We start from the raw sequence: 26390 nt of genomic DNA, 5'->3' as shown, positions 1-26390 counted from the left end.
CCTCCAAGAACTGCTTCAGACGTATAAAAGAACCCATCTGTCCTGAACTTGTGATGGCTTCAATTCTATAGGGAGAGAAAGAAGACACATGAATCCCACTTGTGACACAAATCTATCTTTTGGAGAGGTGTTGATCTCACAGTCATGTCTTCTAGTCTAAGGGTGCTAGTGCTTATTCAAACAGCGACAAAGGAGAGGAGAGGAGAGCATTACTCCTTTCTGAAGTCTTTCTAAGCAGGTGGGATGGGTTTTATGAAGACTGTCCCCTACTTGAAATGCCAATGAGTTGAGAAGAAAGAGAAGGCAACTTCAAGGTGGTTCTACACCAGAGTCAAACTGGTGGATAAATAAGTTTGTCCATCTCATTTTATGAATGTTGATTCTTTGGTTTAATTCATGAGTACAGGTAATCACCATCCAAGATTATTTGGGGGTTTGGAAAAGAATAGTTAAAAAACTAAAAAAACTGGCTGGGCGCCAGGGGCTCAAGCCTGTAATCCTAGCTACTCAGGAGATTGAGATGTGAGGATCACGGTTCAAAGGCAGCCTGAGCAAGCAAGTCTGTTTAGACTTCTTTTTTTTTCCCGTCAGTTGTGGGGCTTGAACTTTAGGCCTGGGTGCTTCCCTCAGTTCTTCAGCTCAAGGCTAGCACTCTACCACTTGAGCCACAGCGCCACTTCCAGTTTTCTGGTCATTAATGGGAGATAAGAGTATCATGGACTTTCCTGCCAAGGCTGGCTTTGAACCCCAATCCTCAGATCTCAGCCTCCTGAGTAGCCAAGATTATAGGAGTGAGCCACCAGTGCCCAGCTGGCTCCATGAGACTCATCTCCAATTAACCACCACAGAACTGGAAGTGGCACTATAGCTCAAGTGGCAGAGTGCTAGCCTTGAGCTGAAGAGCTCAGGGACAGTACCCAGGCCCAGAGTTAAGTCCCACGACTGACAAAACCAACCAACCAAACAAAAAACCTGCCAGATTTTGTTTTGTTGCTAGGCACAAACACCTAGTATCAGAAGCTAAGTAAGTGTTTTAACACCCCCAGCCCAATGCCATCTTAATCCAGTATCTTCCTGATTTATGTTTTTATATAGTCAACAAACAATATTTAAAAGATTCTCATTAGTTCAAAAGTATTTACTCAAAATTCACAGATAAGCATAGGAGTAGGAAGAGGTCATCCTTTACATAGGCTTTATTTTTTTCATTTCTTTTGCAGTGCTGAGGATGGACTTGGCTTTATACATGCTAGGCAACATTATGGCTGAGCTAGGCCTCTAGCCCACATAGACATTTTCAATCTAAGCTGGAAACAGCATGCAATAGCAGTCCAGAGTGTCTCACACCTGACTCCTAATTTTACCTACCAAATCCCTGAGATCTGCTCAATAAGCCTGATACCTGGGGAAGTAGTCCTCCTTAATGAGAAGTATCATCTTCCAGAACTGGACCTGGTATTGCTTCATGAGGGCATTCCCACACACCTGGGGAAAAGACAGTAGGGAGAATGGAAATCCACTGACAGGTTTACAAAGCATAAACAGCCTTCAGCTTTTTTTTTTTTTTTTGTCAGTCGTGGGGCTTGAACTCTGGGCCTGGGCGCTGTCCCTCAGCTCTTCAGCTCAAGGTGAGCGCTCTACCACTTGAGCTACAGCGCCACTTCCGGTTTTCTGGTTTATTGGAGATAGGAGTCTCACGGTCTCTCCTGCCCGGGCTGGCTTTGAACCGCGATCCTCAGATCTCAGCCTCCTGAGTAGCTAGGATTACAGGCGTGAGCCACCAGCGCCCGGCACAGCCTTCAGCTTTTACATCTATCAAAAAATTTCAGGGTAAGGGCTGGGAGTTGGCTCAGTGGTAAAGTGCTTGCCTTGTATGCATGAGGCTCTGGGTTCGATTCCTCAGCATCACATAAGCAGAAAAGGTCAGAAGTGGTACTGTGCTCAAGGGGTACAGTGCTAGCCTTGAGCTGAAGAGCTGAGGGATAGCGCCCAGGTCCAGAGTTCAAGCCCCATGATGGACCAAAAAAACAGCCAGAAGTGATTCAAGTGTTGAGTACAAGAGGCTCAGGGACAGTGCCCAGGTTCTAAGTTCAAGTCCCACTACTGACAAAAACAAAAGAAGAAGAAGAAAAAAAAAAAAGCAGCTCAGGGACAATAACCAGGCCCTGAGTCCAACATCCTGGCATAAAAATAAAAATAGCCAGGCACTGGTGGCTCATATCTGTATTCATAGCTACTCAGGAGGCTGACATCTAAGGATCCACGGTTCAAAGTCAGCCCAAGCAGGAAAGTCCATGAGACTCTTATCTCCAGTTAACCATCAGAAAACTGGAAGTGGCACTGTGGCAAGTGGTAGAGTGCTCACCTTGAGCTGAAGAGCTGGGGACAGCACCCAGGCCAATTTCAGGCCCCACAACTGATCAAAAAAGAAAAAAAGAAAAGAAAAGAAAAGGCTGGGCAGTGGTGGCTCAAGCCTGTAATCATAGCTACTCAGGAGGCTGGGATCTGAGGATCACAGTTCAAAGCCAGCCCAGGCAAAAAAGTCCGTGAGACTCTTATTTACAATTAACCACCAGAAAATTGAAAGTGGCATTGTGGCTCAAGTGGTAGAGTGCTAACCTTGAGCTGAAGAGCTTAGGGACAGCACCCAGGCCCAGAGTTCAAGACCTATGATTTGGGTCTTGAAGAAAAAGAGAAAGAAAATCCAACGTTTTTCTAAAGCATGTATTGATATAAGACAATAGCTCAATGAGGCTTTAGTGAACAATTCTTTTTACTCTACTGAATCTTTTTTGAGGGTACAGTATCCCTCTCAACCTTAGAAATATAGAATACCATTTGTGTGTGTTTTTTTTATTTCTCTCCTACTGTTCCCTCATTTACAACTTGTGTTTTTTGTTTTTTGGGTTTTTTTTGCTGGTCATGGGGCCTGAACTCTGGGCCTGGGCGCTGTCCCTCAGCTCTTCAGCTCAAGGCGAGCACTCTACCACTGGAGCCACAGCGCCACTTCCGGCTTTTTCTGCTTATGTGGTGCTGAGGAATCGAACCCAGGGCCTCGTGCGTGCAAGGCAAGTGCTCTACCACTGAGCCACCTTCCTAGCCCCTACAACTTGTGTTTTTATAGGCACAGGTTCACTGTTCATATATCATAACTTTAGGAACTACCAGGTGATTATGGACTACGGGTATTATAGGTACAATCTCTCAGCTTTGCCATGGCTCATACCTGAGCCTTTAGTTTTACTTTTTGTCTGGTTCAGACAGGGTCTCAATCTGTAGGCTCAGGTTGGCCTGCAACTTGTGATCCTTCTGCCTAAGCCTCCAACATGCTGGAATTGCAGTTGTGTATCACGTTGCTCAATTCCCTTAGCCTCCTTCCTGCCTCCTACGGTACTGGGCTTTTAGGCTTCCCATCATTACTAGGATAATAGATCTTGTGGCAACTTACCCAGCTTCCCTCCATAGAGATAGAGCCTTGTTGACCTTTCTGGCCTGGCACCTTGATCCTCCCAATCTCAGCTATGATGACAGGTATGTGCCTAGCTATGAGTTGAGCAGCGTCTTAATCCCTTTCCTGCCCCTTCAGCTATCCCTGAGCCTTCTTTAACCTCACCCTGTGATGGTGGGCCTTCAGGAGCAGAACTATATGGAGCCTTCTAGATGGGGAGATACTTGACCTTTGTTGGGGAATACATTCTCTCTAGGAAGTAGGAATCACAACAGTGAAATACCTGTCTCCCCATACCAGGTCACCTGACTGAGACTGTGTGACACAGCTAAGGATGGCTACCCTGCTCAGTGTGCACAGAAAAATTGGCCTACAGAGCAAGAACAAAGGAACCAGTAGGGGGGCTGGGAAGGTGGTTCAGTGGTAGAGCACATGCCTTGCATGCCTGAGGCCCTGGGTTTGATTCCTCAGCACCACATAAGCAAAAAGAAAAAAGCCAGAAGTGGCGCTGTGGCTCAAGTGGTAGAGCGCTAGCCTTGAGCTGAAGAGCTGAGGGACAGCGCCCAGGCCTAGAGTTCAGGCCCCATGACCGGACCCCCCCCAAAAAATAAAAGGAACCAGTAGGGAGGGTAGTCCCCTGGCATGTGTTTCCAGACCAACTGTCTTGTTGCTTGGTGATAGTCCAATTCCTCATTCCAGGGCTTCACTACACATCCTATCTTTGATTGCAGGTATCACTAAAAAATATTTCCTCTCTCTTTTTTTTTATTTTTTGTCAATTATAGGGCTTGGGCCTGGCCGGTCATTGGGTCAGGGCCTGGACACTGTCCTGGAGTTTTTACTCAAGGATAGCACTCTACCACTTTGAGTCACAGCTGCACTTCCAGTTCTCTGGTAGTTAATTAGAGGTACAAGTTTCTCAGACTTTCCTGCCTCAGCTGGCTTTGAACCACGATCCTCAGATTTCAGCCTCCTGAGTAGCTAGGATTACACGTATGAGCCACCTGATTGCTGCTGCTTTTTTTTTTTTTTTTTTTTTTGGTACCAGTACTGAGGCTGGAACTCAAAGTTTGGGCACTGTCCCTGAGCTTTTGTTTTTTTCCTCAGGGCTAACATTCTATCATTTGAGCCTTAGCTAGCTACACTTTTGGCTTTTTGGTGATAAATTAGAGGTCTCACAAACATTCCTGGTTGGTCTGGCTTTAAACCTCAATTCTCAGAGCTTAGTCTCCTGAGGAGCTAGGATTATAGGTGTGAGCCACTGGCCCCCAGTCTAATTTTTCTTTACAATCATGTTAAGACATATACCACTATCCCCATACATACTTGGCCTGGGTGCTGTCTCTGAGCTTTTGTACTCAAGGCTAACACTCTAACACAGCTCCAGTTCTAGCTTTTTTGGTGCTTAGTTGGCGAAAAGAATCTCCCAGATTTTCCTGTCTAGGGTGGCTTTAAACAGTGTTTCTCAGATCTCAACCTGAGTAACTAGGATTACAGGTATGAGCCACCAGCATCACCCTTCTTTTTTTTTTTTGGGGTCTGGTAGTGGGGCCTGAACTCTGGGCCTGGGCGCTCTACCACTTGAGCCACAGCACCACTTCCGGCTTTTTTCTTTTTGCTTATGTGGTGCTGAGGAATTGAACCCAGGGCGTCATGCATGCAAGGCAAGCGCTCTACTACTGAGCCACCTTCCCAGCCCTGTGCATCACCCTTCTTTAAAGATTTATTTTTTTCCTTTTTACTGGTACTGGGGTTTAAACTCAGAGCCTCATGCTGCCTCATCTTGCTTGCTTGGCCAGCACTAGCACTCTTCCACTTCTTGAACCATGCCTTCAGTTCTTGAGTAACAATTTGTGACACTGGCCTAATATTTTTCAACACCAAGTTCCATTACCATATTGTTTTCTCACTCATGTGACTCAATATCCTGAGGCCACCTCAACCACTGGCTTGCGCTTCACTGAATGACGTACCTCCAGGAAGTCAAAAAGAAGGGTGGCTGTCACATCTGCCAGGGGCTCCATGTTTAAGATCTGCGCCAGCCAGCGCCAGCCATGATTCAAGCCGTGAGGGTGAGTCTGGGAAGAGAGAAGCTTGGTTATGGATTGATCTCATTTCATTCAGAGACTTAAACTCCCAGTTATCATTTACAGCCACCACACAGACACACACCCTAAGTGGACATCATTTAGTCCAAGCACATACCACAAGGAAGAAAGAAGACAAGCTAACCAAATTCTGCTTTTAAATATTGCAATCCAAGCATAGGCTCCCAAATTATTTACAAGATTCTTTCCACGGGGCTCGAAAGGTAGCTCAGTAGTAAAGTGCTTGCCTTGCATGCATGAGGCCCTGGGTTGGATTCATCAGCACCACATAAACAGAAAAAAAAAAAAAAAAAGGCAGGAAATGGGCTGGGAAGGTGGCTCAATGGTAGAGCACTTGCGTTGCACGCATGAGGCCCTGGGTTCGATTCCTCAGCACCACATAAGCAAAAAGAAAAAAGCCGGAAGTGGCGCTGTGGCTCAAGTGATAGAGTGCTAGCCTTGAGCTGAAGAGCTGAGGGACAGCATCCAGGCCCAGAGTTCAGGCCCACGACCGTACCCCCCACCTCCCCAAAAAAAAAAAAAAAAGATTCTTTCCACATACCTGTCAGCTTCAGTTTCAGGGATTCTATAGGCTATCACTTACCATTACTAACATTTTTTTTTTTTTTGGTTGGTCGTGGGATTTGAACTCTGGGCCTGGGCACTGTCCCTCAGCTCTTCAGTTCAAGGTAAGCGCTCTCCCACTTGAGCTACAGAGCCACTTCCAGTTTTCTGGTGGTTTATTGGAGATAAAGAGTTTCACGGACTTTCCTGCTCGGGCTGGCTTTGAACTGTGATCCTCAGATCTCAGCCTCCTGAGTAGCTAGGATTACAGGCGTGAGCTACCAGCACACAGTCATTACTAACATTTTTCTTGGTACTTTTTGCACAGAACCTGAATATACTAAGGGAAGAATAAAAACCTTTTTTTTTTCCGGGGCCAGCACTAGGCACCAAAAAAAGTCAAATCCCCAAAACAACAACAACAACAACAAAATCCTCGTGTTGCTAGGTGCTGGTAGCTCATGCCTATAAGGCTAGCTACTCAGGAGGCTGAGATCTGAAGATCATGATTCAAAGCCAGCCCAGCAGGAAACCTCATTAGACTTTTTTATTTTTGCTAGTCATGGGGCTTGAACTCTAAGCCTAGGTGCTGTCCCTGAGTTTCTTTTGCTCAAGTCTAGTGCTCTACCAGTTGAGCCATAGTACTTCTGGCTTTTTTTTTTTTTTTAAGCAGTTTTTGGAGATAAAGAGTCTCACAGACTTTCCTGCCTGGGCTGGCTTTGAAATGTGATCCTCAGTTTTCAGTCTACTGAGTAGTTAGGATTACAGGTGGGAACTACTGGCACCTAGCCCCAGCACACGCACACTGAGGATCTGCCACCCATGCCTGGCAAAAAAACAAAACAAAACAAACAAAAACTTCTTAGATTCAACTTCTGTTGTTCTGTTAAGGGTCCAAGTCCATCATTTTGCTATCTGTCTAATTTGTCATACCCTGAGAAACAACTCGACTAAAAGATATGAATTCTACTTGTAGCTCTGTCACTGACAGATACATATCCTGCTAGTTTTCAAATTTTCCTTCTGCCCATGTGTGAGGTAAGGTATGGGACCTTCAGGGTACTAACCAAGTCTAAGGTAACAATTCCTCATTTATTCCTATAATTGGAAAATCTTGAGGCTCAGATGTTAGAGCACTTGCTTAACATATACAAGGGCTGGGTGAAATTCCCAGCATACATATACCCACAAATACATAAACACAGAGAGAGGAAGGAGGAAGAGGAAGAAGAAGATGGGGGAAGAGACAGAAGGAGAAGAGAATAAAAAATATATAAAATAAAGAAAAATAAACCTCAATTGCACTAGTCATTGAACAAAAAACAACTTCAAAAAAAAAACAAAAAAACTACTATGGCCAAGTGACCATAGACTAAAACACCAAAGCCCTAAGTCAAAATCTGGTAATAGCTTATCCTAAGTATTTTGTTATAGTAACAGAAAGCTAACTAACACAAGGAGCAATGTTTGCTGTGGCTGGCATACAGTAATCGGGACTCTAGCCTGATGTTTCCCTGATAAAAGTAGGCCCTTTCCACTTACTGCTTGTTGGTTTCCATATGGCCACCGGAGCTGGATGATGGCAGCATAGAGACGGATCATCCCAGACATGCGCTTTAGAAAGTTGTCTTGCTGTTCCATCTTGGAGTCTTTCACTTGATAGCCAAGCATCCTATGTTATAGGATAAAATGCAAGTGAAAACCACAGATTTCCTTTTATGGCTAAAAGTAACATAATATCATTACATTTTGCATCAATATATTATAATATACATTGTTACATTTGTAGAATTCTCTCTCTTTTTTTGGGTAGTACTAGAATTTGAATTTAGGGCCATCAGCTCTTGCTTAGCTTTTCCCCTTAAGGCTGGCACTCTACCGCTTAAGCCACATCTCCACTTTTGGCTTCTTGCTGTTTAACTGAAGAGAAGTGTCACTTGGATTTGTCTTCCCAGGCTGGCTCTGAACCTCAATTTGTAGATCTCAGCCAGAAGTAGCTAGGATTGGGGCTGGGAAGGTGGCACAGCATGCATGAGGCCCTGGGTTCTATTCTTCAGCACCACATAAGCAAAAAGAAGAAAGCCGGAAGTGGCGCTGTGGCTCAAGTGGTAGAGCACTAGCCTTGAGCTGAAGAGTTGAGGGAGAGCGACCAGGCCCAGAGTTCCGGCCCCACGACCAGACTGCACCCCCCCCCCCCAAAAAAAAAAAAAAAAAAAGAAGTAGCTAGGATTATAGGCATTAGTCACCAGCACATGGCATTTTTTTTTTTTTTTTTGGGTCCAGTCGTGGAGCCTGAACTCTGGGCCTGGGCACTGTCCCTCAGCTCTTCAGCTCAAGTTTAGCACTCTACCACTTGAGCCACAGCACCACTTCCGGCTTTTTTCTTTTTGCTTATGTGGTGCTGAGGAATCGAACCCAGGGTCTCAGGCATGTAAGGCGAGCGCTCTACCACTGAGCCACCTTCCCAGCCCTTGGCATTTTTTTTAATACAACAAATTCATAGTTTTGTAAAACTTCTGCAATGTAAACTGGTAAGTAAAGGCAGGAAGTAATGGATACCATTACCTCATCTACAAATAAGGAAAGAAGCTAAAACGTTTACTCATTTCTGCAAAAAAAAAAAAATTTTGGTCAATCATAGAGCTTTAACTCTGGGCCTGGGCGCTATCCCTGAGCTCTTCAGCTCAAGGCTAGCTCTCTACCACTAGAGGCACAGTGACACTTCGGTTTTCTGAGTGGTTTTATTGGAGATGAGAGTCTCACGGCCTTTCCTGCCAGGGCTGGCTTTGAACCTCCTGTCCTCAGATCTCAGCCTACTGAGTAGCAAGGATTACAGGCGTGAGCCACTGGCGCCCAGCTTTATCCCTACTTTTTACTGAATAATTTGGCAGCCAGTAATCCTAGCTACTCAGGAAGCTGAGAACTGAGGATCTTGGTTCAAAACCAGCCCAGGCAGTGAAAGAAGCTGTAAGAAGGGAAAACAAATCCCAATTCTATTTATATTCCATTAATCTCCCCAGGGAGAGTAAGTAAGGAGAAAACCAACTTCACCGCTGATAGTCCTCTAAAGCCATTCCCTCCTTGAAAGCGGGGTAGAACGGAACAGAGTAAGGACACTTCTTGTGGAGATGAGCAAGGATGAGGTTCCCCACTCTAGGGTGGAGCTCCCAGATCCCAGACGCCACCACTGCAATGGGGAATGCTGCTTCATGGTGGGAGGCCACTTCCTCCTCGCCTTGTTTCTGCAAACACAAGGATAAGCAGAATTTTTTAATTAATATCTGGCAAAGAAAAGACTTCATGTTTTACACCAGCCTCTTCTCCCCATACCTCTGGCAACAAGATTTCTCACCACAAATTTCTCTGCCAGTTTGTACTGAACGAAGTCCAGCCCTTGTGGGTTAAGTGTGATGGACACAGAGTGCCCACCGGACTGAACCAGCTTTCCGGAGAGCAGGCCATTGATCTTGTCAAAGACCTCCTTTAGTTTTGAGCCTGGGTAGGAGAGAGGAAGTCAGTAAAAAGCACAAGTGCACATCAATCTCTTTCTCATCATGTAATAACAAAGCATCTATAGAAACTCAGCTAAGCAGCCTTATACAAGTCCTGAGCTTCAAGCCAAAACACTGGTTCAGAAGAATGTATGATGCTCAAATCAATGTTGTGGGGGAAAACAAAAGAATGCAAGTTGTGGCACTGTTCCAAAGCAGTTCCTTATTTGAGAAGCAACTAATTCTGAAACTGATATGAAAGACATAAAAAAGAAGGTGTGGTACCACAGATCCTAGGGCTGTAGCAAATACCCATGGAATGAGTCCCATTTCTAGGAAAAACCTTCTAAATGATCATCTAAATAATGGTCTTCATTACTTAGATGCATTCCTTCATACACAGTGATACACAGTGAGCTACTGCTGAGGTTTGAACTAGATTCTGAGTCCTGCAAAGGTCCCCGTGCCTAGTAAAGGCTTGATCCCCAGCTTGGCACTATTGGAAGTATTAGAAAATTTTAAGAAGTGGGAGTCTAGTGGGAGACCTTCAGGTCAATGGGGATATGTATGTCATTGAAGGGGACGGTGGCACACTGGACTATTCCTTCCTTTTTCATTTCATGCCTTGAGGTGAGTAGTTCTGTCTTGTCACATGGGCCAAAAGCAATGAGGTCCAGTGATCATGGAGTGAAACCTGTAAAAGCTATGAGTTAAAATAAACCTCTTCTTCTTTTATGTTATCTCAGATATTCATTACAGTAATGGGAAGCTAAAGCTGACTCTCACAGTTTCTAATAGCTGTAATTCTATGAAGACCCTGTGTACCCCTTCCCACAAATGAGCTATAGTTAGATTATAGGAAGTCAAGCTGAGTGACTCAGACAACTTAAGAATGAATTCCTTTAGTGTCTGGTACTTCATCACTCACAGATAGTAGAGCTTTGCACTTGCATGTAGACCAGAGACTAGCTATCTATAGGAAAGGATAGAGTGGCACAGAGGAAAAGCTAGATAAGAGGAAAAGAGAACTAAAGTTTCTAGTTCCTGCCACTAGACACTGTAACTACTTCTTTATCCTTAGAAGAACTGCCTCTTATTTTTTTGTCAGTAGAGGGGCTTGACCCCAGGGCCTATACGCTGTTCTTGAGATTTTCTGCTCAAGGGCAGCACTCTATGACTTTGAGTCACAGCTCTACTTCTGGTTTTTCAGTCGTTAATTGGATATAAGAATTTAATGGGGGCTTTTCTGCCCAGTCTGGCTTTAAACTGCAATTCTCAGATCTCAGCCTCTTGAGTAGGTAGGATTGCAGGCATGATATAGTTTTTACTACTGTGTTGTATTTGCAATCAAACATTAGCACAGCATCTCCTATTGAAAAATACTCTGCAGGCTGGGAACGTGGCTTAGTGGTAGAGTGCTTGCCTAGCATGCATGAAGCCCTGGTGTTCAATTCCTCAGTACCATATACACAGAAAAAGCCGGAAGTGGTGCTGTGGCTCAAGTGGTAGAGTACTACCCTACCCTCCCCCCCTTTATTTTGCCGGTCGTGGGGCCTGAACTCTGGGCCTGGACGCTGTCCCTTAACTCTTCAGCTCAAAGCTAACACTTTACCACTTAAGCCACACGCCACTTCCAGTATTCTGGTGCTTTATTATAACCCTCACAGACCAGAGGCTGGAAGGAACTAAGAAGCAAGTGTTTAGAAACCCCAAAACAGTGTCGGGCACTGATGGCTCACACTTGTAATCCTAGCTACTCAGGAGGCTGAGATCTAAGGATTGCAGTTCAAACCCAACACAGGAAAGTCTGTGAGATTCTTATCTTCAATGAAGCACCAGAAAACTGGAAGTGCACCTATGCTTCAAGGTGGTAGAGCAATAGCCTTGAGCAAAAGAGCTCAGGACAGCACCCAGGCACCAATTCAAACAAAAAGAGAAAGAAACCCCCAAATAATCCCTGAAAACCAGAGACTTAAACCTTTTTGAGATGTTAAAATATATAATCTCTATATTCAACTCACAAGCTCACATTCCTAAGTTAAAGTCCATTGCTATATTACTGTCAGTTTCAAAAGACCTCATTGACTGAATTTCCCATCTTTACTTCTCTAACTGTGCCTTTCATATTCTTCTGCTTATGTCCTTATTGCAATTTCTCCAATGCTAACGGCTCATGGACACTGGCTTTCCTTCCAGAGACAGAAATGAGATTCTTTTTCCTCTCGCTCATCACTGAGCATACCCTGTATTGAGCTAGAAGTCTCTCTCAGCAAGCTTTAGTAATGATGGAGCCACAGGGACAAAACTAAGATGTATGCAGAAAACAGCAAATCTAGAAGCTAACTAGAAGCGGTGAATGAAGTAGAGGAAGCAGACATGCAGATGACTCTGGTTTCCAGCTCAGGTGACAGGACAGAAAATGTTACTGTCCAGTAAAAGAAAACAGAAGGGGGGCTGAGAAGGTGGCTCAGTGGTAGAGCACTTGCCTTGCATGCATGAGGCCCTGGGTTCGATTCCTCAGCACCACATAAGCAAAAAGAAAAAAGCCAGAAGTGGCGATTTGGCTCAAGTGGTAGAGTGCTAGCCTTGAGCTGAAGAGCTGAGGGACAGTGCCCAGGCCCAGAGTTCAGGCCCCATGACAGGACCCAAAAAAAAAAAAAAAAAAAAAAACAGAAGGAAGAAAGGCATGAGAAAGATGATGGGCTCAGACATGGAAAATACTCCCCTGTAGGCGCTCAGAGGCATCTAGGCAGAGGTCCCTTTGGAGGCTGAGTCACAAGATAGAAGCTCAGAGAAAAGGAATAACAAAGGACAGATCTAGCAGTCACCAGCACACAGGTAATGTCTGAAGCCCTGAGAGGGGTAGGATGAGGAAAACTGGGCAGTAATCAGACCACTAGAAATCACCTATGAATAACAGAGGAAGAAGACTGAAGAACCCACAAAGAAAAAGAAGAACCTAGATAGTAAAGGAATGCTACCACAGGAGTCGAGTTTCATTGAGAAGCAAGAGGATTAGGAAATGGGATCAGAAGGTGCAAGATCAAGGGAAACTTTTTTTTCTGTCAGTTGTGGGGCATGACTTAGGACCTGGATGCTGTCTCTAAGCTCTTTTTGCTCAGGGCTAGCACTGTAACACTTTGCGTCACAGCACCACTTCCAAGGGAAACATTTTTGTTAGGATTTCAGAAACTCAAGTAAGTTCAAAGCCTGGAAAGGAAACGATGACAGATACATAACAATGGCCATAACAATGAAGAAAGTCTTATGCTAGCCATTTCGAGACACAGGGAGTAAGAATGAGGGCAGATGTGTAGAAGGGTAAGCGTGGGCATGAGGGCCAGCTCAGTCTCTGAAATAGGAGACTGAAAGGTAAATATAGCCATGAAAGGTTGAAGGAGCAGGTCTCTGAGGAGTTTGCTGTGTCTCCATTTCCCTGCTGCAGCTGGAGGTAGTGTGCTGTGTGCACTGACAAGGAGAAGGCCTGACAACAGGCCAGGGAGAGAAATGAAGGAATGGAGTGACTGTCCAAGCCACCATACCCTTGGATGGTGGCATCAAAGCAAACAGCACAGTGGGGTGCCAGTGGCTCACACCTTTAATCCTAGTTACTCATGAGGCTGAAATCTGAGAATCATGGTTCAGAGTCAGCCCAGGCAGAAAAGTCCGTAAGACTCATCTCCAATAAACTACTTTGAAAAAAACAGAAGTGGCACTGTGGCTCAAGTGGTAGAGCACTAGCCTTGAGCACAGAGTTCAAGCCCAGTACTGGCCAAAAAAAAAAAAAAGAAAAGAAAAAGCTAACAACACTTCAAATTCTTCAACACGATACATACTTAGTTATACTTTGCCCTGTTCCAGGAAGAATTTCAATCAACAAAATGATGTTTAAGTTTTGTCATACAGCCTTTTGAGGATAGGAATTTCAATGTATGTTTGGCCACAGACTTATGGGGTTTTGGAACCCATGGTAAACGAGAGCAGCTTCCCCACCACTGGGCACCGTGATCTGTAATTTGGATGATTCCTCATTAAGAAATGTATAAAACCAAATATCTGAGCCAGATGCTGGTGGCTACTCAGGAGGCTGAGACCTGAGGATCGCTGTTCGAAGCCATCCTGGGCAGGAATGTCTGTGAGACTCTTATCTCCAACTAACCACCAGAAAACCAGAAAACCAGTGTCTATAATTGTAGCCACTCAAGAGGCTGAGATCTGAGGATACAGTTTGAAGCTAGCCCAGGTATCAAAGCCCATTAGGTGCTTATCTCCAATTAACTATCAGAAAACCAGAAGTGGAGCTGTGGTTCAAAGTGAAAGAATGCTAGCTTTGAGCAGGAAAGTGCAGAGACAGAGCTCAAGCCCTAAGTTCAAGCTCTACAACTGACAAAAAATAAATGAAAAAAATTAAAAATTATAAAAAAAAATCTGGAATTTGGGTGCCGGTGGCTCATGCCTTCAATTCTAGCTACTCAGGAGGCTGAGATCTGAGGATCGCAGTTCAAAGCCAGCCCGGGCAGGAAAGGTCTGTAAGACTCTTATCTCCGAACTTGTGACTTTAAATGAGCATCATTATTCCACAATACTGTGAAATTCCGGAAATTATGTAATCACTTAATCACAATCAAAAAAAAAAAAAAAAAAAAAAGAACCTTGGGGAAGGGAGGGAGGGAGGGGATGGTAGGGGGAAAACAATGGAGGGGGTAACAATGTTCAAGAGGAAGTGTACCCATTACCTCACTCATGTAACTGTAACCCTCTGTATAATCTTTACAATAAAAAAAAAAAAAAAAAAGACTCTTATCTCCGATTAACCACCAGAAAACCAGAAGTGTTGCTTTGGTTCAAGTGGTAGAGCATTAGCCTTCAGCTGACCATGACCAAATAAATAAATAAATAATAAAAAATCTGGTTCTAAAGAAGGTTCTTTTCCTGTCTGGTTCTTACTCTACATCTTAATCTCTGGAGAAAAAATAAACAAATCCTGAAATATTAACATGGAAAAGCTGATGTTGAAGGAATAAAGACCACAAGCTACACTCTAGGTTTCCTTTGTGATATTTGCAGAATTAACTTACAACCTTATAGCTAAGTGTCATTCTAGCAGGGTGGGTATGTGCTCAATGGTAGAGCACTAGCCTACTATGCTCAAGAGCCTAGTTTCAATCTTCAACAATATTAAAACAAAAAAAGAAACCCAAGCCAAACTAAATAAATAATTTAAAAATATGGTATACACAAGGGGGACTTCTGGTACATGCAAGGGAGGAATCTAATGGTATAATACCTATGAACTAACTTACAGTTAAACTAAATACCATGAAGCTGTAATATGTGTTGTTGTAAGGCATAAAGGAAGGGTCAGACATATGGAGAGAGAAAGTGTGGGGAAAAAAAAAATCGTTAAGACTCAAAGTACAGCTGTGAAAATGGACGCAGGCAACTTGAGTGGACAGAGTAGGGAGAGATGGAGGAGAACAATGGAAGGGCTGGGGAACATTGATCAGGATATGCTGTACTCATAAACTGACATGTTCAATTGAAACATCTTTGTACAACTATTTCATAAGTAGATAGGATCTATTCCCAATCCATATTAGGTACAGTGTCATGTGCCTGTCAGCCTAATCTACAACTGAAATGATTACAGCTTTATGCCAAACTGAGCAGAAAAGTTCATGAAACTCCATCTCAATAGAGGGAAGCTGGATACAGTGGTGTGGGCCTTGCACTCCAGCAACTAGGAGATGCATAAAACAGGCAGATAGTGGTCCAAGAGTGTACCTGAACATGAAATGAAACCTCTCTTAAAGCTTACCAGTGAAGGGTTGGGAAGGTGGCTCAGTGGTAGAGCACTTGCATGCATGAGGCCCTGGGTTCAATTCCTCAGCACCACATAAGCAAAAAGAAAAAAGCCGGAAGTGGCGCTGAGGCTCAAGTGGTAGAACGCTAGCCTTGGACTAAAGAGATGAGGGACAGCGTCCAGGCCCAGAGTTCAGGCCCCATGACCAGATCTCCCCCTGCCCCCTCCCCCAAAAAAAAGCTTACCAGTGAAGCCGGGTGCTGGTGGCTCATATCTGTAATCCTAGCTACTCAGGAGGCTGAGATATGAGGATCACGGTTCAAAGCCAGTCCAGGCAAGAAAGTATGAGAGACTCTCATCACCACTTAATCACCAGAAAACTGGAACTGCCGCTGTGGTTCAAAGTGGTAGAACACTAGCCTTGAGAAAAAGAGCTCAAGGATACTGCCCAGGCCCCAAGTTCAAGCCCCACAACCAACAAAAAACAAATGAATAAATAAATAACCAGTAAGTTTGGCACTGGTGACTTTAAACCTATAATCCTGGGCTGGGAAGTTGGCTCAGTGGTAGAGTGCTTGCCTTGTATGCATGAGGCCCTGAGTTCAATTCCTCAGCACCCACATAATCAGAAAAAGCTGGAAGTAGCCACTGTGGCTCAAGTGGTAGAATGCTAGCCTTGAGCTGAAGAGCTGAGGAACAGTGCCCAAGACCAGAGTTCAGGCCCATAACCGACAAAAACAAACCAAACAAACAAAACCCTATAATCCTAATTACTTAGGCTGAGATCTGAGAATCATGGTATGAAGCCAGCACACACAGACAAACCTTTTATCCAGCAAAAAGCTGGAAGTAGAGGCATGGTTCAAGTGGTAGAATACCAGCCTTGGCCAAAAAAAGCCAAGCAAGAACTAGAGGCACTAAGTTCGAATCCCATTACTGTCATAAACACACACATACAAAAACCTAGTGAAAATCAGGGCTAGAGATGTGGCTCAGTAGTAGATACAAACAATATCTACTGATAAGGAAAAAAATGAGATGAAAAGTAGATACATACAGTTTATAAATACCTGATGCGACTATCATCATTTATTTGGACACATTCTTTTTTTTTATTTTTTTGGCCAGACCTGGGGTTTGAACTCAGGGCCTAAGCACTGTCCCTGAGCTTCTTTCTGCTCAAGGCTAGCACTCTGCCACTTGAGCCACAATGCTACTTCCGGCTTTTTCTGTATAAGTGGAACTGAGGAATCAAACCTAGGGCTTCATGCATGTGAGGAGAGTACTCTACCACTAAGCCACATTCTCAGCCCAACACATTCTTTTTATAGGAACCTTACAGTTGAAGTAGATTTGGACCCTGAAAAAATAAAACAAGGGCCACATCTTCAACTCTTTGACATACCTGCAATGGTGGAGATTTGGCTTACTGGGATAGTGGCAGCCTTCTGCAAGTCCATCTTTATTTTTTTCATCTGCCAGAAGAGAATAGTGAGAATGCAGATGCAATTTTGAAGGGATAAATAGGTATCTTTTTTTTTTTGACTAGGGACATGACACACCATCTATATTCCTTTGGAACATGAGACTATTTGACAATCATCAGGCCCACAGAATTCCTGCCTTTCAATCCTCCCCTACCTGACTGTCCTTGCTGCTGGTCAGGCCCTCAAAGGACAATACACACTGAGCAGAAGCCTCCTGCAGCTGCTGGTACCACTGCATGGTACTGTCTTGTACTTTCACCTGGAGGTCTGGGGAATAAGCAACTAGTGTTTACTGAATTATCTTACACAAGTTAAGAATATTCTACTCACTTCATTTGTGGACAAAGTAACACTATAAAGTTATTTTTTATATATAAACACTATATAATATATAAAATACACATATATTATAAAACACACATATATGGCAGTATTAGACACAAAGCTTCATGTTTGCTAGGTCCTTGAGTCACAGCTTAGGCTACTTTTTCTGTTTTTTTTTTTTTTTTCACAACCAGGGACTGAATAACAGTTATTATCACATCCATTTCATGGACAAAGAATTGGCATGGGATGTGCCAAAGACAGATTACCTCCGGAGTTCTTAAGTTTAAACACTATGTTACATGAATCTCATAAATAGTAAACAAATATATACCTGCTCATATTTATTTAAAGTCACCCTAGGCTAAATGTTATACATTATGTACAAATTCTGACAGCTAAGTGACATGGCTCATGCCTGTAATCCTAGCTATTCAGGAGGCTGAGATCTGAAGATGATAGTTCAAACCCCACCCAGATAGGAAACTCTATGAGATTCTTATTTCCAACAAACCACCAAAATACCAGAAGTGGAGCTGTGGTTCAAGTGATGAATGCTAACCTTGAACAAGAAAGGTCAGGGACAGAACCCAGTCTCTAAGTTCAAACTCTAGTTCTAGCAGCAAAAAACAAAACAAAACAAAAATATTCTGGCTGTGCTACTGTATAAGGTTTTTCACATTATAGAAGGTAAAAGAAGCTGGGCGCCAGTGGCTCATGCATGTAATCCTAGCTACTCAGGAGGCTGAGATCTGAGGATCATGGTTCAAAGCCAGCCCAGGCAAGAAAGTTGGTGAGACTCTTTTTTTTTTTTTTTTTGGTCTGGTCGTGGGGCCTAAACTCCGGGCCTGGGCACTGTCCCTCAGCTCTTCAGCTCAAGATTAGTGCTCTACCACTTGAGCCACAGCGCCACTTCTGGCTTTTTTCTTTTTGCTTATATGGTGCTGAGGAATCAAACCCAGGGCCTTGAGCATGCAAGGCAAGTGCTCTACCACTGAGCCACCTTCCCAGCCCATGGTGAGACTCTTATCTCCAATAAACCACTAGAAAACCAGAAGTGGTGCTGTGGCTCAAGCAGTAGAGCACTTGCTTTGAGCTGAAGAGCTGAGGGATAGTGCCCAAGCCCAGAGCTAAGGCCCACGACTAACAACAACAACAAAAAGGTAAAAGATCATATTCACACTAAAACCTACCTTCATTTTGTGTCCCTCCTGGGTCCTGGCTAGGGGCTGGGGTTGGCGTGGGGGTCCCAGACCCCTGTTGCATCTGGGATTCTTGCAGCTTGGCTTGAGCTTCCTCTTCATCCTGCCGTTTCTTGTCTTCACAGGCTCTGGTGATTTCCTGGCCCAAGTTTGTGACAAGCTCCCGCATTTCCTGCACGGCTCGTTCAGCCTCAGCCTGGTTTTCTGCCGTGGGATAGCCACTCTATCAGAGGGGTACAGACAGTACTAAGTGCCCAATTCAACAACAAGCAGTTCGTATCAAGAATATTAAAGGAGCCGGGCGCCAGTGGCTCACCTGTAATCCTAGCTATTCAGGAGGCTGAGATATGAGGATATAGTTCAAAGCCAGCCCAGGCAGGAAAGTCCGTAAGACTCTTATCTCCAATAAACCACTAGAAAACCGGAAGTGGCACTGTGGCTCAAGTGGTAGAGCTCACCTTGAGCTGAAGAGCTGAGGGACAGCGCCCAAGCCCAGAGTTCAAGCCCCATAACCGACCAAAAAAAAGAATATTAAAGGAACTTTACAACTTTAGGGGGGGATGTTGGGGAGGTGGGGTGGGAAGAGATGGTAGGAGAAAGACAAAGGAGGGGGGTAACAATGCTTGATAGGAAATCTACTTATTACCTTACTCATGTAACTAATCTCTCTGTACAGTATCTTTACAATAAAAAATATACATGAAAAAAAAGGGAGAGCTCCGGGCTGGGAAGGTGGCTCAGTGGTAGAGCGCTTGCCTTGCATGCCTGAGGCCCTGGGCTCGATTCCTCAGCACCACATAAGCAAAAAGAAAAAAGCCGGAAGTGGCGCTGTGGCTCAAGTGGTAGAGCGCTAGCCTTGAGCTGAAGAGCTGAGGGACAGCGCCCAGACCCAGAGTTCAGGCCCCACCACCAGAAAAAATAAATGTTACAAATCTTTCCTGATTTTTTAAATTTGATATACACATACCCATCAAACTTTTCCTTTGTAACTTCTGTTCTTGTGCTTACTTAGGGCCTCTATATCCTAATATCTTTTAAAGAATTGCCTGTTAGAGTTCTTTCTTTTGGATTTTTTAGCTTTACACTTTAATATCCAAGAAATAAGAAAATAGAAGTGAAAAAAAAATGTGTGTGTATATATCTACTCTTAGTTTTGTTTTGTTTTTTGCCAGTCCTAAGGTGTGAACTCTGGGCCTAGATGCTGTCCTTGAGCTCCTTTTGCTCAAGGCTAGCACTCTATCACTTGAGCCTCAGTGCCACTTCTGGCTATTTCTGTGATTAACTGGAGCTAAGAGTCTCATGGAATCTTCTTCAAACCATGATCCATCTCAGCCTCCTGAATAGCTAGGATTATGATTATAGGCATGAGTACCAGTGCCTATTTTTTAAAATTTTTTTAAAATTTTTAAGATTTTATTTATTATCTTTCTGCATAATAGATCTTTCTCCTATTGATTTATTTTATTTTGTGGTGGCTACAGATCAAAATCAGCCTTGGAAATGCTAGGCAGGTGCTTTATCACTGTACTACACTGCTAGCTCTTACTCCACCCATTTAAAATGGTATCAGGTTGGAAGAGCAGCTAAGTGGCAAGTACCTGATTAACATTCATGAGGTCTAGCTATGACCCAAAGAGTCCACAAAAGCCTATCTCAACCAATTAAAAAGCTAGGCAATGGTGATATGTAACTGTCATCCCAGGTACAAGGGAAGCATGAATAGGAGGACGGTGGTCCAGGTCAGCCAAAGCAAAAAGTGAGATACTGTTTAAAAATAATGTATAAAAAAAAAAAAAGCAGACAACAGGGCTGCAAGTCCAGTACTGTGGCTCACACCTGTGATCCTACCTACTCAGGAGGCTAATATCTGAGGATCACAAATCAAAGCCAGCTAAGCATAAGGAAAGTCCATGAGACCCTTATCTCCAATTAAGAACCAAAAAAAAAAAAAAAAAAAAAAAAGCAGGAAGTAAAGCTCAAGAAGGTGGCTCAGGAAGTGGCGCTGTAGCTCAAGTGGTAGAGCGCTCGCCTTGAGCTGAAGAGCTGAGGGACAGCACCCAGGCCCAGAGTTCAAGCCCCACGACCAACAAAAAAAAAAAAAAAAAGAAGGTGGCTCAGTGGTAGAGTGTTTGCTTTGCATGCATGAGGTCCTCGGTTCGATTCCTCAGCACCACATAAGCAGAAAAAGCTGGAAGTGGTAGAGTGCTAGCCTTGAGCTAAAGAGCTGAGAGACAGGATCCAGGTTCAGAGTTCAGGCCACAGGACAGACAAAAAAAAAAAAAAAAGCTCAAGAACAGTATTCAGGGGCTGGGAAGGTGGTTCAGTGGTAGAGGGCTTGCCTTGCATGCATGAGGCCCTGGGTTCAATTCCTCAGCACCACATAAGCAAAAAGAAAAAAGCCGGAAGTGACGCTATGGCTCAAGTGGTAGAGCGCTAGCCTTGAGCTGAAGAGCTGAGGGACAGCGCCCAGGCCCAGAGTCCAGGCTCAGACCAGACACCCCCCCCCCCCCCCGCCCCGCAAAAAAAATATGTTTCATCTACATGAGTCTAGCCTAAGGCTAACACATACACATCCTGCTTCAAAAGGTTTTTTTAAGAAAATCTTATTAGCTGGGCCCTGGTGACTCACGCCTACAACTCCAGTGACTCAAGAGGCTGAGATCTGAGGATTGCAGTTTGAAGCCAGCTAGGGTAGGAAAGTCTTATCTCCAATTAACCACCAGAAAACCAGAAGTGGCACTGTGGCTCAAAGTGGCAGAGCACTACCCTTGAGCAAAAACAGCTCTGGGACAGCGCCCAGGCCCTGAGTTCAAACCTCACAACCAATAAAAATTAATTAATTAATTAATAATAAAAAAAAAAGAAAATGTTACCCGTAGTTGTCAATTCTTTGTAAGGATGTAACAAATGATAAGTAGTACTTCCTCCAACAGGAAAGCATTGCTTTTATTTTATTATTTTATTTATTTATTTGTTTATTTATTTTGTCGGTCGTGGGGCTTGAATTCTGGGCTTGGGCACTGTCCCTGCGCTCTTCAGCTCAAGGCTAGCACTCTACCACTTGAGCCACAGCGCCACTTCCGGTTTTCTAGTAGTTTATTGGAGATAAGAGTCTCACCCTCTGGGTAGTATGCACACTGGGAATTGGGTTGTGTGGACACTGGGATCTGGGGAGTGTGCACCCAGGGATCTGGGTAGTGTGCACACTGGTATCTGAGCAGTGTGGACACTGGGATTAAAAAAAAAAAGTCTCACGGACTTTCCTGCCTGGGCTGGCTTTGAACCTCAATCCTCAGATCTCAGTCTCCTGAGTAGCTAGGATTACAGGTGTAAGCCACTGGCGCCCAGCTTGAAAGCATCGCTTTTAAATCAGAAAATAATTTTCCTTTAAGGGTGTCATTTTCCAACAGAAAACAAATTCAAACTTTACAGCTTTGGTGTGGGGGGGGGGGGGGAAGGGGAGCGGGAGGTTTGGGTTAGGGGCAGGGGGAGGATGGGAAGGGATGGGAAGGGGAAACAAAGGAGGAGGCTACAATGCTTGATAAGAAATGTACTCATATCTTGCCCATGTAATTGTAACCCATCTGTACAGTATTTTCACAATAAAATAAAATAAAATAAAAAAACAGAAAGCAAATTCACATGCAGCTCCTCACCTCTGATGCAGCACGAATGATCGCAGAGATTAGGCTGCATAGCTGGTTGCCCCTGGTGCGGAAGGCAGCCAGGCTAACCCCTTGCAGGTCCCCATGCTGGTCAGAGGCCTCCAGTTGCTGGCTGAGCTGCAGCACCTCCTCCTGCAGGGTGTAAAGGCTCCGAAGTCGGACCTGGCCTTCCTCCTTCTGTAGCCGCTCCAGCTCTGCCTGTTTAATGCGCTGTTGCTCTGCCTCCCGAAGCTTCAGGTTGAGAATCTACAGAAAGGGCCACTGAGTCACTTTATGACAGGCATGCGGAGAGGCTTTCCCTTTCCACAAGCTCAAGTCCTAGGCGAACTACACATTTTCAGATGTGCTCAGAGCAGAAAAAGGACTTCTCAAGACCCTGTGATGATTAACTTTCATTGTCAACTTGACTGGACTGAGCTCTTAGGTTAATAAAAGTATACCTCAGCCGGGTACTAGTGACTCATGCCTGTAATCCTAGCTACTCAGGAGGCTGAGATCCAAAGATGCTGGTTCAAAGCCAGTCCAGAGGGCTGGGAAGGTTGCTTAGTGGTAGAGTGCTTGCCTTGCATGCATGAGACCCTAGGTTCATTCGATTCCTCAGCACTACATAAGCAGAAAAAGCCGGAAGTGGCACTGTTGCTCAAGTGGTAGAGCACTAGCTGCAGAGTTGAGAGACAATGCCCAGACCCAAAGTTCAGGCTCCATGACTGAACCTCCTCCCTCCCCCCCAAAAAAAACCAGTTCAGACAGGAAGGTCTATGAGACTCATATTGCCAAGTAATCAGCAAAATGACAAAAAAAGGTGCTGTGGTTCGAGGGGTAGGGTGCCTGCCTTGAAAGAAAAAGCTAAGGGATAATGCCCAGGCCAAGTTCAAGCTCCAGTACTTGAAAGGAAAAAAAAAAAAAAGGCAAGCATACCTCTGCAGGGGGAAGACCTGCTCTGAATGTGGCACCATCCCATAGGCTGGAGCCCAGAGAAGGCTTTATCTTTCTGCTTCCTGGCTGCCATTATGTCGGTGCTATGCTGACACGACTTGCCTACCTTGAGTTGAAACCCCTGAAAATGTGAGCCAAAATAAATCTTCTCCCAAGTTTTTCTCTCAAGTACTTGGTCACAACAACAAAGTAAGTGACACAGCCCAGTCTCCCAGAGGTATGACTGGCCTAGGTTCTCCAGGATAGTTCTCTGCTGGAAGCTGACACTTCATACAGGCTGCAGACATTGACACAATCCCTGAGGCTCCCAGGTACAGACCTTGGCTCTGTGGCGATGCTCAGCTTTCAGCTTCTCCTGGTGGCCCAGAGCTTCTCTAGTGCTGAAGAGTAAGGAAAAAGAGAAATTTAGGGATGGTTCCTAAGATTGCTTTCCCTCTCTTAGAGCCATTTTGTTGGGTTACACTGATCATCTTGCCACAGATGGTCATTTCTTTGGGTTATAAGTTTCGCTGCCTATATTATTATAATACTTAAAGTCTTGGGACTTGAACTCTTCTACCTTTGGATTCCTCTTGGGAATGAATTCCTGTTGAGACCATAAGATATTCCTAGTTGGGGCAGGGAATGGGGCTTAGTGGTAGAGTGCTTGCCTAGCATGCATGAAGCCCTGGGTTTCATTCCTTAGTACAACAAACACAGAAAAAGCCAGAAGTGGTGCTGTGGCTCAAGTGGCAGAATGCTAGCCTTGAGCAAAAAGAAGCTCAGGGACAGTGCCCAGGCCCTGAGTTCAAGCCCCAGGACTGGCAAAAAAAAAAAAATAAAAACCAAAACATGTTCCTAACTGTACTTCAAGGAAACTCACCTCTTCTCCATCACTTCCCGCAAGTCCTGGAATTCTTTATGTTGCTTCAGTTCTTTGCGTTCATCAAACCGCTTCAGCTGTTCAGATGCCATCTCTGAGAAGGAGCGTACCTTCCTCTCTTGTTCCTCCTGCCACTGCCTCAAGCCCTCCTGAAAAGGATCAGCATCTGCTCTTGGAGCACCAGCACAGCTCTGGGCCACTTTCCCTTGGTCCTGAACACTCAAGGCCTGCTGCTCATTTCTTAGGACAGGGGCAGGAGCTTTCTTTCCACTTTCAACAGACCCTTAAACTCAGCTGTTTTGGAAATGTCTTCCAGTTTGCTCCAAGTGGTGTTGTTTTATATGTGGGAGAAAGGGTAAGCAGGGTTTTGTGGTATAGCCCAAGATCTTCTTGTATCTATCTCCTGAAATGTGTGTACCACCACACCTGAGATTATGCTATTCTAAGGGTGGAGGGGATAACTCAGTGATTGCCTAGCCTGTGTGAGACTCTTGGTTTGATAACACACACACACACACACACACACACACACACACACACACACACACACACACACACACACACACACACACACACACACACACACACACACACACACACACACACATTTAAAAAAAAAAGGGGAGAAAGACACATTAATCTATTTTAAAACATTTTGCAAGAAGGTAAATTAAACAAAGACTACGTTAAAATGAGGTGGGGGCCAGGCTTTACTGGCTCACACTTGTAATCCTATATACCCAGGAAGCTAAGACCTGGGGAACCTTGGTTTGAAGCCAGCCTGGGAAAAAAAAAGAGTCTGTAAGATTCCATCTCTAAGACTATATGAGTAGCTAAGATTCCACAAGTAACACATAGTAAGTATTCTTAGACCTGGAGAAACGCAGTGAAATATAGTCCTCTAGGGTCAAACCTGCCTTGCTTCAAGGGTTCACTTACCGTTCCTTTCATTCTATGCAAAAATTCATACATTCGGATGCAGCCTTCCACTCTGACCCCTCGGGAGGACTGCAGGGCCATGGGTTCTGGGTGCTGCGGCTCATGTTTGTCCTACACAGACAAAAGATTTTTTAAAAAGTTTCAACATGCTTAAGTTTATGTCTTCTACACAAAGACTGCATCCTGTGTTAGCTTTCCATCACTAACAAAATGCCTTGAAAATCAATTTCAAGGAGGAAAGGTTTATTTTGGTTCCCAACAGAGGTTATTCAGAGGTTATTCTTCCTATCTACTATTACTTGGCTACAAGAGGTTCTGAGCTTTCGTAAAGCAGAACATGATGATGAAAAGCATGGAGTGGAGCAAAGCTGCTCACCTCATAGTTACCAGGAAGTATAGGAAAAGGGGCAGGGAGGAGAGCTGAAGGGATTGGAGAATAAATAGCTAACAAGGGGGCATGCCCTCAAGGATCCACTGCTTTCAACTACAAGTTGCTTTTCCATCACCTCCCAATAGCCCATCAAATTACAAAACCAGCAACAGATTGATCTATTGATGGAATGACAGTCCTCATGATTCAATCACTGCCCAAAATCCTGTTGTAGGACACTACGGCCTTCAACATGTGAGTCATCTTAGATCCAAACTGTAACACATCCCAACTTATGAACCAAAAATGAATTTTTTTTTTTTTTTTGGGTCCGGTCTTGGGCCTGAACTCTGGGCCTGGGCGCTGTCCCTCAGCTCTTCAGCTCAAAGCTAGTGGTCTACCACTTGAGCCACAGAGCCACTTCCGGCTTTTTTTTTCTGCTTATGAGGTGCTGAGGGCCTCATGAATACAAGGCAAGTGGTCTACCACTTAGTCACCTTCCCAGCCCCCAATAATGAACTTATGAGCCTCCAATAACTAGGACAATAAGAAAAAAAATGTAGGTAAAAACCAGTATGTTTTTTCATGACACTTAACAGTATTCTATTTTTTTTTTTTTTGTAGTACTAGGAATTAAACCCAGAGCCTACTTCCTAGTAGGCAAGAACTCTATCACTGAGCTACATGCCCACCCTGTTTCTTTAATAAACTGATGTTTGTTGTTTGGGGTAGCTTTTTGGTATGCTTTGATTTGGCTTGCCTGCTTGTTTTACTTTGCCCAGAAAATGCTGCTACTTTCATTTGAAAATCCAGAAGTGGAGCTGTTGCTCAAGTGGTAGAGCACTAGCCCTAAGCACAAAAGTTCAGGGACAGCCAGGCGCCTGCCTGTAATACTAGCTACGGAGGAGGCTGAGATCTGAGGATCGAGGTTCATAACCAGCTCAGGCAGGAAAGTTCATGAAACTCTTATCTCCAATAAATCATCAGAAAACCGGAAGTGGGGCTGTAGCTCAAGTGGTAGAGTACTAGCCTTGAGCTGAAGAGCTGAGGGAAAGTGCTCAGGCCTAGAGTTTAAGCCCCACACTGACAAAAAAAAAAAAAAAAGTTCAGGGACAGCTCCCAGGTCCTGAGTTCAAGCTCCAGGACACTGGCACAAAAACAAAAAATAGCAAAAAAGGACAGCCATTCAGGAATTTACTTAAACTCTAAGAA

The 26390-nt window shown here is 44.3% G+C and overlaps 1 protein-coding gene across 2 annotated transcripts in view; it reads right to left on the bottom strand.

Moving 5' to 3' along the window:
• The window catches only part of Gle1 (GLE1 RNA export mediator), a 35105-nt gene that overhangs the window by 2323 nt on the left and 6392 nt on the right, over positions 1-26390 (bottom strand). For both annotated transcript variants that reach the window (XM_042681205.1, XM_042681206.1), the window contains 13 exons: positions 24809-24919; positions 23870-24018; positions 23327-23387; positions 22063-22317; positions 18398-18629; positions 17035-17147; positions 16799-16868; positions 9452-9594; positions 9151-9341; positions 7642-7771; positions 5422-5526; positions 1403-1485; positions 2-65 (listed from right to left, as the gene is read on the bottom strand). In XM_042681205.1, coding sequence (XP_042537139.1) covers positions 2-65; positions 1403-1485; positions 5422-5526; positions 7642-7771; positions 9151-9341; positions 9452-9594; positions 16799-16868; positions 17035-17147; positions 18398-18629; positions 22063-22317; positions 23327-23387; positions 23870-24018; positions 24809-24919 — 1707 coding nt within the window. The remainder of the gene's footprint in view (position 1; positions 66-1402; positions 1486-5421; positions 5527-7641; positions 7772-9150; positions 9342-9451; positions 9595-16798; positions 16869-17034; positions 17148-18397; positions 18630-22062; positions 22318-23326; positions 23388-23869; positions 24019-24808; positions 24920-26390) is intronic.

Source organism: Dipodomys spectabilis, unplaced genomic scaffold (assembly GCF_019054845.1).
Source record: "Dipodomys spectabilis isolate Male_0828 unplaced genomic scaffold, ASM1905484v1 ptg000067l, whole genome shotgun sequence".
Classification (NCBI taxonomy): domain Eukaryota; kingdom Metazoa; phylum Chordata; class Mammalia; order Rodentia; family Heteromyidae; genus Dipodomys; species Dipodomys spectabilis.
Note: the sequence above shows the minus strand (reverse complement) of the source record. Positions and strands in the feature narration are given on the sequence as shown.